Consider the following 17,645-nt stretch of genomic DNA (forward strand, 5'->3'; position numbering starts at 1 on the left):
GGTTCTAGTCTGTTTAATAGCACCTTAGAGAAAATTTTGTATGTAACTGGTACTAGCGAAATGCCTCTGTAATTGTTTGGATCTGACTTATCACCCTTTTTATGTAATGGATGGATCAATGGACATTTCCATTCCTCAGGCACTTTCTCTGTGATCCAAATTTTGGAGATAATCTTATGGATTTTTTTGGTGATGTTTTCATCTTGGAGTTTCCAGATCTCAGCGATAATACCATCTTCTCCGGCAGCTCTGTTATTTTTCATTTGTTTTATGATTTCCTCTACCTCTTCTATTGTGGGTGGATCAGAATCGGCATTAGGTGTGGTCTTTTGGAATGTTAATTTTCCTGTAGGTTTTTTGAAATTAAGAAGTTTATCAAAGTAATGTTTGAGAATTTTACAGTTTTCTTTTGTGTTTGTTTCCAGGGATCCATCTGTTCTTCGGAAGCAGAGGCTAGGGGGTTGATATCCCTTAATATATATATATATATATATATATATATATATATATATATATATATATATAGAAAAGATAATGTAAGCCAAGTTTTAATATAATACCATCTAGGCCTAGAATATTAATGTCATATAAGCGTAATTATAATTTGCTAAATGCTGATTATTAGACATCATATCGTGTTGAGCGTTTGCAAGGCTGTGGTATAAATTTGACTTGGTTTATAAAATTCCAATTGTCCATGGTTCCAATAAATTTTATGGATTACAGACTATAAACTACAACAATTTTGTGTTACTGAAAATGATGCTGTGTTACTTGGATGAAATTGAGTGACTATAATGAATAACTGTAGAAACCTGTAAATCCTATTAAGGTCAATTCACACAAGAAGTCAATGAAATGGAAGGGCGTGTCAGATGACAACTTCATCAAATGATGGAGGGTTCACATTTCGTCATAATATCAATACGACGTCAATTCAGTTAACTCTGTACTAGAAGGTGAAAGCCAGGTTATGAGAAAACATCTATGATGCAAAAAATCAGAGTGTACTATCGAAATCAAGAAAGTAACCATGATAAAATTTATTATATATATATGTGTGTGTGTGTGTGTGTGTGTGTGTGTGTGTGTGTGTGTGTGTGTGTGTATTCTTGCCTACATCTATAATTACATCATAAACAACTGTATTTTCTCCTTTAATGGATCTGTTTTCTTTACTTAATAAAACGTTATTTAATGAGAACTGCTTCATCAGTTTATGTTCTTATTTATCTTATTTATACACAGTGTAGTCATCAGCTCAGTTCAGTTATTGCAAAACCTGTATTAGTTTTCGCTGCATGATATCTGACATCTCTATAGAAGAACACTGAGTGAAATAAATGTTTAACTAGTCATGGAAAATTTGCAAATTGCCAATAAAACAAACCAAAAGAATAAACTTAAGACTAAGTGGACCCAAAAGTCGTTGCCATATATTTGACCTCTCTCATAGAAGACCACTCAGTGGAATAAATATGTAAATAGTCATGGAACATCCGCAAATTCTCACAAAACAAACCAATACAATAAAATAAAGACTAATAGGACGCAAAAGTAGGACACCAATGCCAAAGATTTCTTACCAAGAAATTTTTATGGTGATGTCCAGTTCTGTTCCATGTCGCTGATGGCCTGTATGAGTTCACCATTTGAAGTCCAGGATAGAATGTTTTGATGTTCCGCTCCATAAAGTCTGAATAGGTCTTTAAATTCATAAAGAATATTTTACAACTTAACAATACGTTTGTTTACTTATTGTTGGTTGTAGTGAGTTACGAATTTAGTTTTTCTATGACACCTATTATTCATGTACCCTAACGAAGGACTAGAAATCTGTATTGTGGAATGAAGCTCTTGGACAGTTCTGGGTGAAGGTGTTTGAGTGCAAATTATTTTTATCTTTGGGATTTCTACGTACATCCTTGTGACTGAATGTTTGAGAGACTTTCGCTGTTCACTTATGCAATAAAATGGATCACTTGCAGCCGTTCAATCGATATTATTTATTATATAGCTACTAGTTCCAATGTTTCAGGACACAATCTTCAGGCCTTAACTGACACTGACGGGGTTAAATCCAAATACACACACGATCCTATGACTTTGCAACATCTATGAGCTGGTTTCCTCGGGCTGTAACAACGGTGTTGTGTCTGCAACCATCAACTACCAGCTGACTCAACTACAGCTGAGGCAGTTGGTAGCTCATGGTTGGAGACACAACATCATCGTTACAGTCTACAGAAACCATTTCATAGATGCTGTCCATTGATGGGAGTTGATCCCCTCAGCAGTGGTTAAGGCCTGAAGATGGTCTACTGAGTCACCAAAACTGTAACTATGTAATAAATAACATTGAAAGGATGGCTGCAGGTTTTCCATTTTATTACATTATTTTTAGGATGTTTTCGTGGACCAGTAACTTAAATGGCTTTTAACTTTTCTGACTGTCATGTCAGGTGGTACGGTGTTGACATTGGTCATATGACTTACTAATGCTGTCGTCGATTTTACAAAAGCTGGACAAATGAAATGTGATGACACACTAAAGATGGTCAACTAGCTATGGTTAAGCACTACATAGAGGAAAATACAAATTATAAACATTTCGACTATAATTGTTGTGAGATGCAGAATGTTGGGATACTGTTTAGCTAGAAATGTAAATACAGCAGATTTGCCTGTAAAAGAGATTTTCTTACAGTTTTTTCTTATAGAAACAATATTTAAAGATAGTGTGAGAGAGTGAAGCCAGTGTATTGTATAGACGTAACATATTAGTAAAAAGTGATGGGTTATTTGTAGTAAATGTACAATAATTTTAAGTAGATAACTTTTTTCAGGTGCCAACGTTTACAGGGCCTCAGCATACACAAGAAATTGTGTATCACTGCATTGGTGATAAGAGCAACAACGTGGTATTCTGATTCTCAAGATACACAGACACAAACAGAGAATTTCCGTAGAAAGTATTTGCAAGCAAATAAGCAAGACTGCCCAAGAGCTCGAGCAAAATTATGTGGAATTCCGATTCCAAGATTTTTTTCAGTTTGCCTTATTATTCAAGTGAAGTGATTAAATCTGAGTTTGAAAATTATCTAAATGAAAGAAGACTGAAGAGAGAAGAAGTTTTTCTTAAAAAAGCAGCAATTGGTTTTGCTGGAAATATGGTTAAAATCTTAGCAGACATGTGCAAAATATAGATATTATTATAGGAAGTAACAAGTGGGGCCATAGTGTAACAGCAGACTTATAATATTTCTACAGGTTTTCAGTGGAAAGAATTATGAAAATCAAACTAATATAAAGATTAACAAGTTTAAATTTATTGCTTCCTTTCACATATCAGCTGAAAATAAGACAAATTAACTTATATTCAAGTACTGTCATATTTTATTATTATATATCTGATTCTAGTGTTTACTAGTCGATTTTGCTGATTAAGAAACTCTGGTGATAAACCAAATGAAGTATAGTATTTACCGATTTCAAACAACGCTATGCAAAATCTTATCCTACCACGAAACTTTTAAAACGTTGCTTAAGGGGAAGTTCTGCATACCCTAATTTTTGAGATTTCCTTGTCAGCGATTCATTTTAAGTATGCAGACATCAAGAATGACTCTTTCAAAATAGCTCATTAAAAGTGCCTTGTCTGTCGAAACAGTCATCTTCTTACGTTGTACTATTTATCCGTTGCTAACTAATAATGGATTTCCAATGAATTAAGTCAGCCACTTGTTGCAAGTTCCGTTTAATACAGGATAACAAATGGCCATCATCTTTTACATTTGCCAGAGTGGAAAAATTATTTTTTATGTATTGTGCATTTTCATTCCGTAACTGCTACAATTGCACTACATTTTATTTTTCGCTATTTCTAATAAAGTTGAATTTGCATGATTGTTTCTTTTATCTGCATGTGCTAATCGTAGCATAGGGCTTTATATGTGCAAACGATGTGTCCTGTCATCTACCTTCGTTCTGCACCGTCGAAGTTCTACACAATGTTTCGTTTCCGTGTTCAGTAACTTTTGACAGTTGTTGAAGGTCGATATTTCGCTGTGTAAATGGGAAGCTATCTTTAAGTCTTTCTTGTCTGCATGTATTAAACGTACAAAAGCATGTGTTGTAAAATAAATCAGCTTTGTTTTTGATGATGAATGAGACGTCGTTTATGCAAATCCGGCCGTTTGTTTAATAACTAAGCGGTTTTGTCCTATGAATGGCTCCGGTTTGAAAAGAGTAGGCTATGCCAGTACGGTGGTGCGCATGCATGAGCAAATTTTCGTTGCGTTTGGGAACATAGCGCGAGTATCTTGCCAGCAAATCGTTGTTAAGTCTTTGATAACAACGATGACATAGACTTTGGTAGGAGTGAGAGATAGGAGCGGGAGTTAGAAATTACTGTTGTGTCTGATGTGATAGTGTCAATACGCAATTTTGGTAATATGCAAAAAGCTTCGAGATTAAAACGAGAGCTTGAATTGATGGTGAAGAGTCCACCATCCGGTATTTCATGTACACTTAAGGATGATAACTTTAATGTGCTCGACGCAAGTAAATAAAGTTTCGTTTGCTTTTATTTAATCTTTGCAAAACGTATTGTTTGTGCCTTAATACCGAGGGTTTTTTCCCAGGCATTGTTGGTTTGGAAGGAACAGCTTATGAGGCGGGAGTTTTTAAATTAGAAATTCAGATACCAGAAAAGTAAGTTACGAACTGTTCTGTTGTCAACTTATGATTTTTGCTGTTTGCTGATATTGTTACATTAAAATGAATGAGATGTTGGGTATTGTATTTTTCGTGTTCTGTAATTAACACTGATGACAAATACGAGTAAATGCTTACATTTGTGTTATCAGCACATTGATCGGACTGTCAAATATATTAGACAGTTCTCGTTCCATAGACCCAAAAATGAAACTTCAAAACTTGGAACAAGTGAGTACAATACGCACATCCCCAATCATTTGTCGAGAGGTTGTCAGTATACGTGGAAACATTACTGGAACCGGTAATATTTACAGAATTAATACACTGGAAGTCAGAGAAAATTTCATCGGATATATCGCCAAGACATTATGCATTTGTATAATGCACTGTCAGACTGACACACAGTTATGCCTTTTTTTAAAATATGACCTTATCATACGCAAAATACCAAATCTTGGCTGTTGTGACCAAAATTGAAATGTAACAAACATTTTACTTGATAGACCCTTTTAATGTATTCATCAGTAGAGTAGAAAGGGTTGGCTGTCGAAAAGGTTTTTCAAATTTTGTTTTAACTGTGCTTCATCTGAAACCCAGGTTTTTAATGGTTGGTGGCAATTTATTGGAAATGTGCATTCCCGAACATTGGAACCCTTTTTGATTGAGGTGATTTTTAGCTCTTTATGTAGCTATTTTTCATATTCCTATTATTGATACTATGTATTGAGCTATTGGTTGGAAATAGACAAACATTAAGTTCAACAGGCTACATTAAGGAATAAGCAGTGCTTAGAATATCCATTTCATTGAACAGGTGTCTACATGATGTTTTAGAATTTAGGTACACCTCAAATGGGTTTTATTAGGCGCTTTTGCACTCTAAAAACTTTTGTTCGGTTTGACAAGTTACCCCATATGACATAATAGGATGAAAGTATGCAGGGCTTTTAATTTTTGTATTTGCCAATTGACCATTCAGGATCATGCAGCAATTTCATTTCTTCTTTGTCTGATGTTTGCTGTTTCTCCAGTACTCCTTGATACGGACGCTGTGCTGTTGGTTCTGTTCATCTGTCCAGACTCTTTCAGTCTTTTCTTAGTTATTTCAACTTGAAATCCTTCCAAATTTTGAATCATGGTCCAAAATGTGTCCCAATTTAGCATATGAACTTCCTGAATGTTGAACCTTTCCAGATTTTTTGTCATGGTCTTCTTTTTCCACAGGTAGTCTAATATCCTTTTGGTTAGTCTGGTTTTTTTCCGTCTTGTGTAGTTGCCCTAGAAATGATAAGACCTGATCTCTGAGATTTTCTCAACCTTCTTGTAGATTTCATTGTTGCGCCTGACTTCACTCCAACTTCAGTAGCTGTTAAAACATGTAACAGAACACTTCAAGAACTAGGTGAGTCCTCAATTGACAAGAGAAAACTAACATCTAGGCATTACGCCAAATCAAAAGTGAAGAAAATCTCATCAGTGACACGTAATCTTTTTGTTGCTCCTGAAACTTCATCAGATACAGATACTGATGAATCCGTTCTTGAAAATCTTAAAAGAAACTTTAAAAATTCTATAAGTAGAGCAAAAAAACTAATGATTCTTACAAGTTTACCTGAAAAGTGGAGTGTCAGGAAAATAATGAGGGAATTTAATGCTCCTAATTACATTGTTCGGCAGTCCAAAAAAATTTTGAAAGAGAAAGGTTCATGGAAGGTCCAAACCCAAAACCAGGGAAGTGTTTACCAACAGAAACTGTCAAAACTGTACATTCATTTTATGAAAATGATGAAATTAGCAGAGCAATGCCAGGTATTAAAGATTGTGTGACAATTACGGAAACAAGTGGAAATAAAACAAAAATCTCAAAAGACTGACTTTGCGTAACCTTAGAGAAGCTTACAAGCATTTTAAAGACAAGTTTCCTAACATAAAAATAGGTTTCTCTAAATTTGCTGAGTTGAGACCAAAACATTGCGTATTAGCTGGCCGGAGTGGCGCGCGCGCGCGCGCACACACACACACACACACACACACACACACACACACACACACACACACACACACACACTCTGCGTGTGCACAACTCACCAAAACATAAAATTAATGATAGAAAATGCCAAACTAAATACAGTAACAAACAGCAGCTTAATTATAAGCAGTGCATTGCAAAAATGCTTTGCAACACATCATCAGTTGATTGCAACATGGGAAACTGTGAATACTGCCCAGGAGAAACTGTCATATGTAAAATTTTAAAAGACTCTTTTCATGAAAACTTGATTGAACAAGTTCAGTTCCGACAGTGGATGTCAGTTGACCGATGTAATCTGGAAATTGTTTAGAAAACTTATGAAGAATTCATAGATTTATTTTGTAGTAAGATGTCGACTTTGATTCGGCATGACTTCATTGCCAAGCAACAACGAACATCCCTTAACTCCACAAGAGAAAACCTTATGGAATCTGAATTTGTTGTCATATGTGATTTTTCAGAAAATTATAGTATAGTTCTACAGGATGAAGTTCAGAGTTTCCACTGGGCAAGACAACAGATTACCATTCATCATTTTAGTATATATTACAAACAGGAAGACAAAATTGAGCATATGAGCTTTGTCATTGTTTCTGATTGCCTGAAGCACAATACAACTGCGATTTACACCTTTCAAAAGAAGCTAATTTCATATCTAACAAATAAATTTCAAAAGATTCCAAAAAAGATATAGGCCTACTATTATTCTGACGGTTCTGCCGCTCAGTATAAAAATAAGAAAAACTTCCTGAACCTTTGCCTTCATGAGGAAGACTTCAACATAAAAGCTGAGTGGCACTTTTCAGCCACAGCACATGGGAAAGGGCCTTGTGATGGAGTAGGGGGTTCAGTAAAGAGACTGGCAGCTCGTGCAAGTTTGCAAAGGCCATACCAAAATCAGATGCAAACCGCATGAGATCTATTTGAGTGGGCAGTAGATAATATCACAAATGTCGATTTTGCATATTCCACTCAAGAAGACTACGCTGCTTCAGAAATATTCTTAAAAAGCCGACTTGAAGAGGCATTGACAATCAAAGGAACACAGCAATTTCACGCTTTCATTCCCCACACTACATCAAAATTAATAGTCAAATACTTCTCAGGTGATATGCAGAGTTGGGAGAGGGAAGTAACTACATCACCAGACAAACTGAAGTTACAAGGTGTATCAGGCTATGTCGCCACTGAATATGGCAGAAACTGGTGGCTTGGGTTCATTTTAGAAAAAAACGAAGAACTTGATGAAGTGAAAATAACTTCTTCATCCATGTGGACCAGCTAAGTCTTCTCTTATCCTGCACATGCATATGTCCTGTGGGTGTCAGTTGTAAATGTTCTCACAAAAGCGAATACATTTACTCTGACAGGGAGAACGTACATTCTTAATGAAAGTGATGTAAACCAAACCCAGTCAGCTTTATTAAAATGTAATATGTGGAAGTTCCAAGACAATTTATTGGGAAACTGCTTTCAACTCGAAACGTAATTTTTGTCTCAGGTTAGTATTAATGTATATTTTATAGAAAGTTGTTTCAAAATTATTGTTAGTACCTATTGTGTTAAATTGAGCTTTGTACAGATACCTGTTACTCAAAAACAAGCATTACGTATTTAATTTGTTTAATAGTTCCATTTCAAACATCATGGACTAGAACTATTATGTAAATACTTCTGCTTATTCATACTTTATTTCAGTTTGTAGTTAAATGCTCAATTTCTTGTTTTTGTTATATCGGTTAATATACTGTTAGTGAAGTTGTATGAAATTAAAATAAGCAATCAACTTAATTATAAAATATGATGATTAGTTTTGGCTTAATAAGGTGATGTTTTGATATTTCTAATACTTTTTTTACTTACCTTTCAGTATATTTTAAAGAAATTCCTGTTTGTTAAAGGTCAATTTGGTCAAACTAGGGCCGTTAGTGAAAAACAAAGAGTCCAGAATAATTTTTTTAACAATGAACCCATCATCATCCCAGATTTATATTTTGCCATATTTTACAATAGTATGAAGTAGTTATGGAAATATTTTGAAAATTTTCAATTATGTACTTTTTGTAAAAAAATTAAAATTAAATAAAAATATCAATTAGTATTTCGAAAAAGATTAATTATAAGCTATGTTTTGTTGTATATCCCTGGAAAGAGCATGCAAAATGCTCCAAAATGACACCTCTCCCAGTTCTCTAGCTCAATTAGGGCAGCTCCTAGGACAATTTAAAAAAGTCCGTTCACACATTTTTGGCTGGTTTTTGAAAAGTTTACATAGTCATATTTCAGGAATGGTTTGAGATAAAAAATTGAAATTTGGTATTTTTCTTAGTCTCAGTGCCCACTATAAGTATACCAACTTTCATCAAAGAGGGTGAGGTAAAATGGGTGTGTGGATTTGACATGGAATGACTCAGTAGTGGAAAGAAGTGAAGTTTCTTAAATAAGGGCTTACATGAGCGTCTTGAGGCAGTGTGTTTTCTATGGCTCTTAAAATTTTCTTTTGGCATATAAAACAACTTTTGCTGGCAGATGCATTTCCTGAAAAGATTCTGCCTGGGTACATATTTTAATGTCTCTTTCAATGTGCAACAGAAAGACTTTTGATAGTATAACAAATGATATTCAGTTAAATTGTAATGTATTTGGCATGTTGGATCCATCTTAGATCTTCTTGGATCCATATTTCGAGAAATTTTGTAGAGCTTACATTTTGAAGGGTTCTGGTAAACAACACTGTCTGGTGTTAGTGGACATATATTTTGCACTGTGTGTAAGTGCGTTTTTTCTGTGTTTATTACTAAATTGTTTGCAGAAAACCAATCTAATGTGGGTGATCCACTTTTTAATCTCATGCAGTAACTCTTCGCTGGTCCTTCCTTTTATCACATTTGTGTCATCTGAAAATTTTATGTAATTATGGCGTGGACTGGTTGGTTCAAAGTTATTTACAAAGAGTAAAAACAGAATTAGTCCTAGAACGGAGCCTTGTGGTACACTGTACTTAATGCTCTGCTTTTCTGAGCAGTAGTACTTTGTCTTGTTCCCTTCTTGGATAGCAAACTCAAGTACTAGCTCTCTGTTTTGGAGATATGATTTTATCCAGTCATAAGCTGGGCCCCTAATCACTACAAATTAAAGTTTCTTAAGCAAGATAGGTCTAGAAATATGGCTGAATTATCCTCTTTGTGTCTATTGCATATAAGGTTTCATTTAGGAATTCAGAAATAGCAGTCTCAGTAGAAAATTAGAAGGAAGGTCAGCGTTGGCCGTAATTTTGGTGATTTATTAACAGCAAAATCGATTTGCAATTACATAATGATAATCTTCAGTGCTTTAGCATACAAATTAAAGCTCGTAGGCACTGGTGTCTAGTTATTGGCAGTAACATGAGCTATGAAACTACAGCAGAACAGATCTCCATTAGCTATTTAATATTATGGAAAAGTCAGCTGTGATAACTGAACTCACAAAAATTGCAAATCACAATTTACAGTGTACTCCCAGAAATTATTGTGATTGTTTCATAGCTTCTTTTACTGCTAATAACTAGACACCAGTGCCTATGACCTTTAATTTGTACGATTAAGCACTGAAGATGATCATTATGTGATTGAAAATCAATTTTGCTGTTAATCAAAATTACGGCCAACGCTGACCTTCCTTCTAATTTTGTTAATCCAATGGTCGTTGTGCACACAGCACTCTATGGAGTTGCCAATGAATAAGTCTCAGTAGATTTAGATTTTGGTAAACTGTGTTGTGTATTTGAGAACTAATTATTTTGCTCTATGAAATTGGTTAGTCTTTTATAATAGTTTTTCAATTATTTTGGAAAAACTAGATAGTAGTGAAAATAGGTCTGTAGTTTGATACTTCTGTTTTTATTCCTTTCTTGAATGGTGGTTTTACTTTTGCTGCCTTCAGTATTTCTGGGAACACCCTTTCTGATAGTGAACAGGTACAGATGTCAACAAGTGGCCTGGCTATGAGGGGAGCATATTTCTTAAAGATGTAGTCAGGTATATTGTCAGTACCAACAGAGAATTTGGGCTTCAGTTCTTTGATTATAGCAAGTATTTCCTTTTAATTGGTGGCATATCGAAAAATAGATTTATTATTTATAGTACATTTGGATTGATATGTGGGAGTAAACTGTAAATTGTGATCTGCAATTTTTGTGAGTTTGGTTATCACAGCTGACTTCTCCATTAGCTATTTAATATTATGGAAATCTGTTCTGCTGCAGTTTCCTTGCTTGCAATATTCCATATGGCTTTCATCTTATTGGTGAATTTTTTTATGTATGTGTCTTTTGCTAATATTTTTGCTTGTTCGACAACATTTTGAAGACCTTTTTATAGGTTTTTTAATAAGTATATTACATTCTGGTGATGTGAGCTATTTGGACAATCTGTGTAGTAATCTTTTTTTGTTTGAGGATACCAGAATTTATCCAGTTATTTTTTGTTTTCCGTGTGTATATTTTCCTCTGTGTTGGAGGAAAACAGTTCAAAATAGGACAAATTACTGCAAATTTGCAAAGTTTATATTATTTCTTATGAATATACAGCTGCAGCCATGTTTAAGAATTTTTTTTACACAAATAACCACCTAGCAAAAAGTTAGATAGAGGCACAATATGTAGCTTGTCCTCATCTAGCCAATATTCTGTGAAACACAGTAACGAGGTAATTTTTAATTCATTTTCTAAGAGGATTTGGATTTCACTTATTTTACTAGTTGGTGATGGCACATTTTAATGAAAAAGAACCAAGTTCATATTTTTGTATTTTACCTGTGAGTTTAGAAATAAAATGTTGTGACTTATCTGTGAGTTGTCAGGCTGATTTTTCATGTTATTTAATTTGCTGCTGCTGCTGCTGCTGCTGCTGCTGGTGGTGGTGGTGGTGGTGGTGGTGGTGGTGTTGCTGCTGTTTCACTTATTTCTGGTGTTTGCTCTTCAACAACTACTGTGCTGTTCTGTGAGCTGCATTCATTTGGGGTGTTCACTTGCATTAACAAAATCTCAAATTTGTCTTGGAGGGTTGTAGCTTCATTGACAGCATACTTCCCATTTAAGTCTCCAGGTAACACACACGTCTTGTCCATGAGAGGTATGACTCCTGTATCATCACATTGCAAATTTGAAATTTTATTCACTACATCTAAAGTTTTTGTTACTATAACATTTTCTCCAATTTCATTTAGATGAAAAATATGTGTTGTGTGGAAACTTTTCCCCAAATTGATTTTGTTCACAAACGGTACATTTTCAAGCCACCTGCAAATATTTTCCATCTCTGTATCTGCACTTTCAATTTCTTTGTTCATACAGGACCATATTCTCAAATCGTAACGATGTGACACAGTAACGTTTTTTCCTCTCAGCTCATACAATTTTCTTTTTAACGAAAGTAAGAGATCCACTTTTTCATTCCTTGCTACATCGTTTGATTCCGCCCGGAAGACAGAAAAGTCCTTTTTGCGCAATGAGGAAATTTTTTCCTGACTCATTGACATGGCAGCGCTAAATTTCACCGCTGGCATTATCATACAATAACAGTTCTGACTACTTGTCTGCCGAAATTTGATGGCTATATTTCACCGTTAGCTATCTGCATACAGTTCAGTTTTACGTGTACTTACTGTTCGCACAGCATACTGATTTTCTGCCTACCTTTACTGTGCACGCTGTCTTGTTTGGGATTATTTATTTTGTCTTTTTTGCTAACATAGGTCAATAATGTTTCAGGTGAACAGCTTATTGGTGGCAAATTTTTTGAAAGCACCTTTGCATATGATCTTTCACTTAACCGTGGCTGAAATATCCGTGTTCTACTTCATTCACAAAGTTGTTTTGTTTTCCTAATGGTACAGTCGAACTGTTAACAACACTATTACATTCCATTGTAGAAAGAGTTTGAAAGTGATTTTCGTGCACTATATTGATGTTCCTTTCCCAGTTTCCTTTACCCCATATTATTTGTTCACATCTTTGGAACTTTACTTCTGTCCAGTTCTGCGACGAAGTCGAACGTCCATGCCGCGATTTTGCCGTATTCAGTACTCTTGTTTCTTCTTTAAATTTCTTGATATCAGTTTTCAACAAACTGATGATAAATTGTAAACTTCCCACAAGCTTTTTGAGCTTTGTTATTTTGTCCTTATAACTGTCACAGTTTTTCTTTTTAACAGTGTAATTGGGCATTATTTTGCAGAGCCACACATCGAATTTTTATACTAGCCACCATCATAAATCTGAAATTTGTATGGCAAATACGAGCTTGTTTAGATGTTTCAGCAATACTGTGGTATGCCCTTCGCAACTGGATTGCGTCATTTATTTGTTTATTAGACAACCATGTCCTCAAATCATTTTTTGTTCATTAATTTTATAAGTGAGTTCCATTACGTGAAGTAGGGAAGAAAATAATTATTTTGTTGTGCTCTAAAATCCCATGTGCTAAGAAGGCTTCACGGACTATCAGAAAGCTTTAACTGTTAAAGGGGATGGAGGGTTTCCCTGGACATCATAGTGTAGATCATCAAAGCAGATATCTTTTAACAGTATTGATGTAGAATTTCATTAGTTAACAATCTTGTTTCATATTATAATAAGGGAAATGTCTGTTGGGAAAGGAAGTACATCTGTTATTTATATAAATGGGGTATTGTAGCTAATCTGTGAAGTTGCTTCCTCATTGCAGGAACGTCGTGTTAACTTACTTCCTTCTCGTACTGTGTGCTGGGTGTGGATCCAGTTATGAAAAAGGTAGTAGAAATCTCACATGAATTAAAGGAATAGCTTCCTTCATCACAAGTTATTCAAAAATATTGTTCTTATTTATGGAAAGTGCATTTACACCAGTAATGCTTTGCAATTGCTAAATGTGTATGGAAACTGGGGTATGCTGAAGAAAAGGATATAATCTGTTGGCCTTGAATAATGTCATATGAAAGCCAAAATGATAGATATGTAATCTTTGAAAACAATCATTAAAGAGTGTTGAGTGGTGTTATCCACCATACATAGATCAGCTGTAGGTGAGTGGTTGCCATAAATTTTATTTCATTCAGTGCTTTCAAAAACTGGAAATTTTTTAAAGACTGGACAAAAGCATAAAGGCCAATAAACAAGTTCTGACCCATTGTGACATGACAGGGTGTAAGATGCAGGATACAGCCAGAAAGGAAAGTTCAGAGAAGACCAATAAGGCCTCTTTGCTGGTTAGTATTCGTGTGAGGGGAATATCAGAACTGGTAAATAAATCTTTGAGTGATAATTACCAAGTAACTAGTACATTTCAAGCCAGGTGGCATGTTCAGTGATGGCACCTGTGAGTTAGGCTATTTGGGGAAGGATCTTGGAAATAGCAGAGTTTGCCTCGAAACCATAATTAAAAAACTGAGGATGACTGCAGCTATTAGGGATGGCTGTTTCTGAAACAACTGGTTTCTGGATATAACAGTTGTATTCATTTGCAACTGCTCAAGATAGCTGGTTTCTGAAATGACTCATTTTCATTTTTATTTCTATTTTTCTGATAATACACATAGCAACATAACAGAGATGGAAGGATTATATGACTCTAAACTTTTGCATTATATGTGTAAAGATACCTAGAATAAAGAATTTTGCACTTTCCCCATTGATTTCAATTAATACCAACTCACAGGCAATGTCTGTATTTCCTTTGTGTCATATTCATAATAGCTGCTTGATCAAAAATGGCATCTGTTCTTATGGACATGTCCCAAGAAAAGACACCACATACATTGGTCAGTCAGAACATAACCACCACCCACCTAATAGCCGGTATTACCACCTTTGGCATTGGTAACAGTGGCAATGTGCTGTGGCATGGAAACAATGAGGCCTTGGTAGATTGCTGTAGGGAGTTGGCACCACATCTGCACACACATCACCTAATTCTCATAAATTCCGGGGAGGGCGGTGGTGAACATAGACTCCATGTTCAGTCACATCCCAGATGTGTTCAATCGGATTCAGATCTGGTGAGTTGGGGGGGGGGGGGGGGAGGGGGGAGGTTGGCAGCACATCAATTGGAACTTGTTACTGTGATCCTCGAACCACTCCATCACTTTCCTGGCCTTGTGATATGACACATTATCTTGTTGAAAAATTCCACTGCTGTTAGGAAACACGATTGTCATGAAGGGATGTATGTGGTCTGCAAGCAGTGTACAATACTCCATCGCCATTTTGCACGAGCTCTACTGGACCAATGGATGCCTACATGAATGTTCCCAGAGTATAATGGAGCCATCACCAGCTTGTCTCCATGCCATAGTAAAGTTGTCAAGGAGCTGTACCCCTGGAAGATGACAGATTTGCCCCCTCTCATTGGCATGATGAAGGTATCAGGGTTCATCCGATCATGCAGTGCTCCGACACTGCACCAACATCCATTGCTAATGGTAACGTGCCTGTTTCAGTTGTAGTTGCTGATGTCATGATGTTAACATTGGCACACACATGGGTCGTTGGCTGTGGAGGCCTGTTGTTAGGAGTGTTCAGTGCATTGTGTGTTCAGACATATGTATACTGTGCCCAGCATTGAAGTCTGATGTTAGTTCTGCAACAGCTCACAACCTCACCACGTCTGGTTGTGGTTTCACCACTTGTTGAAGACACCACAGCATTCCTCAAACACCCAAGAAGTTGTTTAATTCCCGAAATTCTCGTGCCAAGCCTCTGGACAGTCACAATCTGCCCTCACTCAAACTCAGATTGCGCGCCTTCCCCATTCTACATAGCACACTCACTGATACTACATGCCTTGTATGTGTATCTGACTAGCAGTCACACTGCTATCGCCTGGACAGTTTATATCAATAGTAGGTCGGTACTCATAATGTTGTGGCTGATCAGTGTACATATATTTTTTACTAGTAACTATTTCAACTGCAGCCGTGGTATAATCAATCATGATAAGGTGGATAGTGCTTCATTTCGAGTGGTTACTTGTGGTAACTACTGCTCCTGCAAGTAGCCTCTACATTTGGATTCTAACCATGACATGTACGACACAACTTAGTCTGGAATGATGCTTCAGTCATATACAAGATTCCTCACTTGTGAGCCACTTTTTAGCTCTGAATTAAGGTGTTACATGTAACACTTCGTCCACACTTATGACACTACTCAAGAGTGTGACAAGATCTACACAGTATGCTGAGGAGCACGCAGTTGAAAAGAACTAATATAGCTATCAATTTGTAATAGCAGTGGTGCAAAAACAAGTAATGTTTCTTCATTTCCATTTCTTTGAAATATTGGGGTGCTATAGGAAATGGCAAGAGCGATCAGAGCTATTGTAGTAATGATCCCAACAATTAGAAATGAGCAAAAACCACTTGATATGAGAATGAGTAAAGTATTGCTGAAACAGTAATGTACCTGTTGTCATTCACTACACAGAAGCAATGATACTTTCCTTTTTGGAATCTGAGCAGAGGGAGTATGCCAGACTTGTCATTTGTAGCCCAAAAAGTTTGTTGTTGATAGGAAGTTCTGTGCTGAGGGATTGATATGGTCTTTGAATCGTACTGTTTCTGAAAGGAGTCAACTTACAGATCAAAACATTATAGAACGAGTATTTATGAACATATTGGTCAATTAAAATTGGTCAGTGGGTTCATTAAATACTAAAACCTTAGCTGTTGTCAATTAATTGTTCATTGTAAATCTTATATTGTGCCTACTACATAAATTGGTCATTTGAATTTTCTGAAAGAGCATTTGTGGTTGTGGCATAAAAAATTAGAAACTTCTTCAGATTTTTGTTAAAAAGCAAATAAAAATATCTAACTACAAAATGCTTTTTCACACGAAATAATTACAGAAAAATAATACTACAAATTTTATACAAGCTTGTTATTTGTCTGCCGTTTTGTGAAATAGTTAGAGAAAGGAACTGAGGCAATAGTAATAAATTAAAAACTTTAACTAGTAAGTCATTGTGTCTAACTAAAATGGAAAGTAACTTGTCTTCAGTCTGTATCTACATAATATGCCTTTATCTGTTTGTAGCCTTTGGAAATGGACAATGTAACATGAAAAATAGAGTTCTTCAACCTGTTTTCATCCTTTAGTACTTACTATTCATAATGTCCAAAAAGTTGAATGATCATTGATTACAATGTGATTTTTGAGCAGAGCTTCAAAAATTTTTGATTTTATGTGGTATTTAACCCCTCAATCCTTTTTGAGATTAGCAGTTCTTTCAGACGTGTCCCAAAGAAAAGAAACCTGACATATGTATATTCATATTTGTATGCACACCAGGCTTGAACTCCTACTCGAATCAGTGAAATGCTGCGAATAATGAGGATAATGGGCAAGGACCACTATATGAGTAATGTATGGATAAGTTGGCAAATTGGGTGTGATGGGAGGTGTGCTACAATAGATTGTGTAGTTGCAATGTCCAGATGGCTTAGTGGTCAGGGCAACTGCTTAGTAAGCAGGAGACCAGGGTTTGAATACCGATCTGGCACAAATTTTCAACTTTGCCCATTGATTTCAATCAATGTCCGCTTAAGCCAATGTCTGTATTTCCTTTGTGTACTAGCAAAATAAAATACTGCAGCTTGGACAAAGCTATAGGTATTAAAGAACACTTATTTACTATCTTCCATCAAAATATCAGAAGCTCCCCATTTACAAAAAGATTAAATTCTAACATCCATACAAGAAAACGAAACGGCTGATGGCTCACCACCAGATGTGTTGTGCATATCGGAACATGACATGAATCACTCAAGTTGAACTATTTCATCTACATGAACGCAAGCCACTATTATACTGCAGTATAACCAGAAGGAAAGGGTGTGGGTGGCAAAAGGGACTATGTATGCAAAAAGTGAAGTC

General features: G+C 35.7%; 1 protein-coding gene across 1 annotated transcript in view; it reads left to right on the forward strand.

Annotated features, from left to right (window-relative positions):
* Positions 1-4,373: 4,373 nt before the first annotated feature.
* Positions 4,374-17,645, forward strand: part of LOC124797929 (ubiquitin-conjugating enzyme E2 T-like) — a 64,297-nt gene continuing 51,025 nt past the window's right edge. The window contains exons 1-2 of the mRNA XM_047261063.1: positions 4,374-4,563; positions 4,644-4,713. Coding sequence (XP_047117019.1) covers positions 4,455-4,563; positions 4,644-4,713 — 179 coding nt within the window. The 5' untranslated portion in view covers positions 4,374-4,454. The remainder of the gene's footprint in view (positions 4,564-4,643; positions 4,714-17,645) is intronic.

The sequence above is a fragment of the Schistocerca piceifrons genome, chromosome 5, assembly GCF_021461385.2.
Source record: "Schistocerca piceifrons isolate TAMUIC-IGC-003096 chromosome 5, iqSchPice1.1, whole genome shotgun sequence".
Lineage (NCBI taxonomy): Eukaryota > Metazoa > Arthropoda > Insecta > Orthoptera > Acrididae > Schistocerca > Schistocerca piceifrons.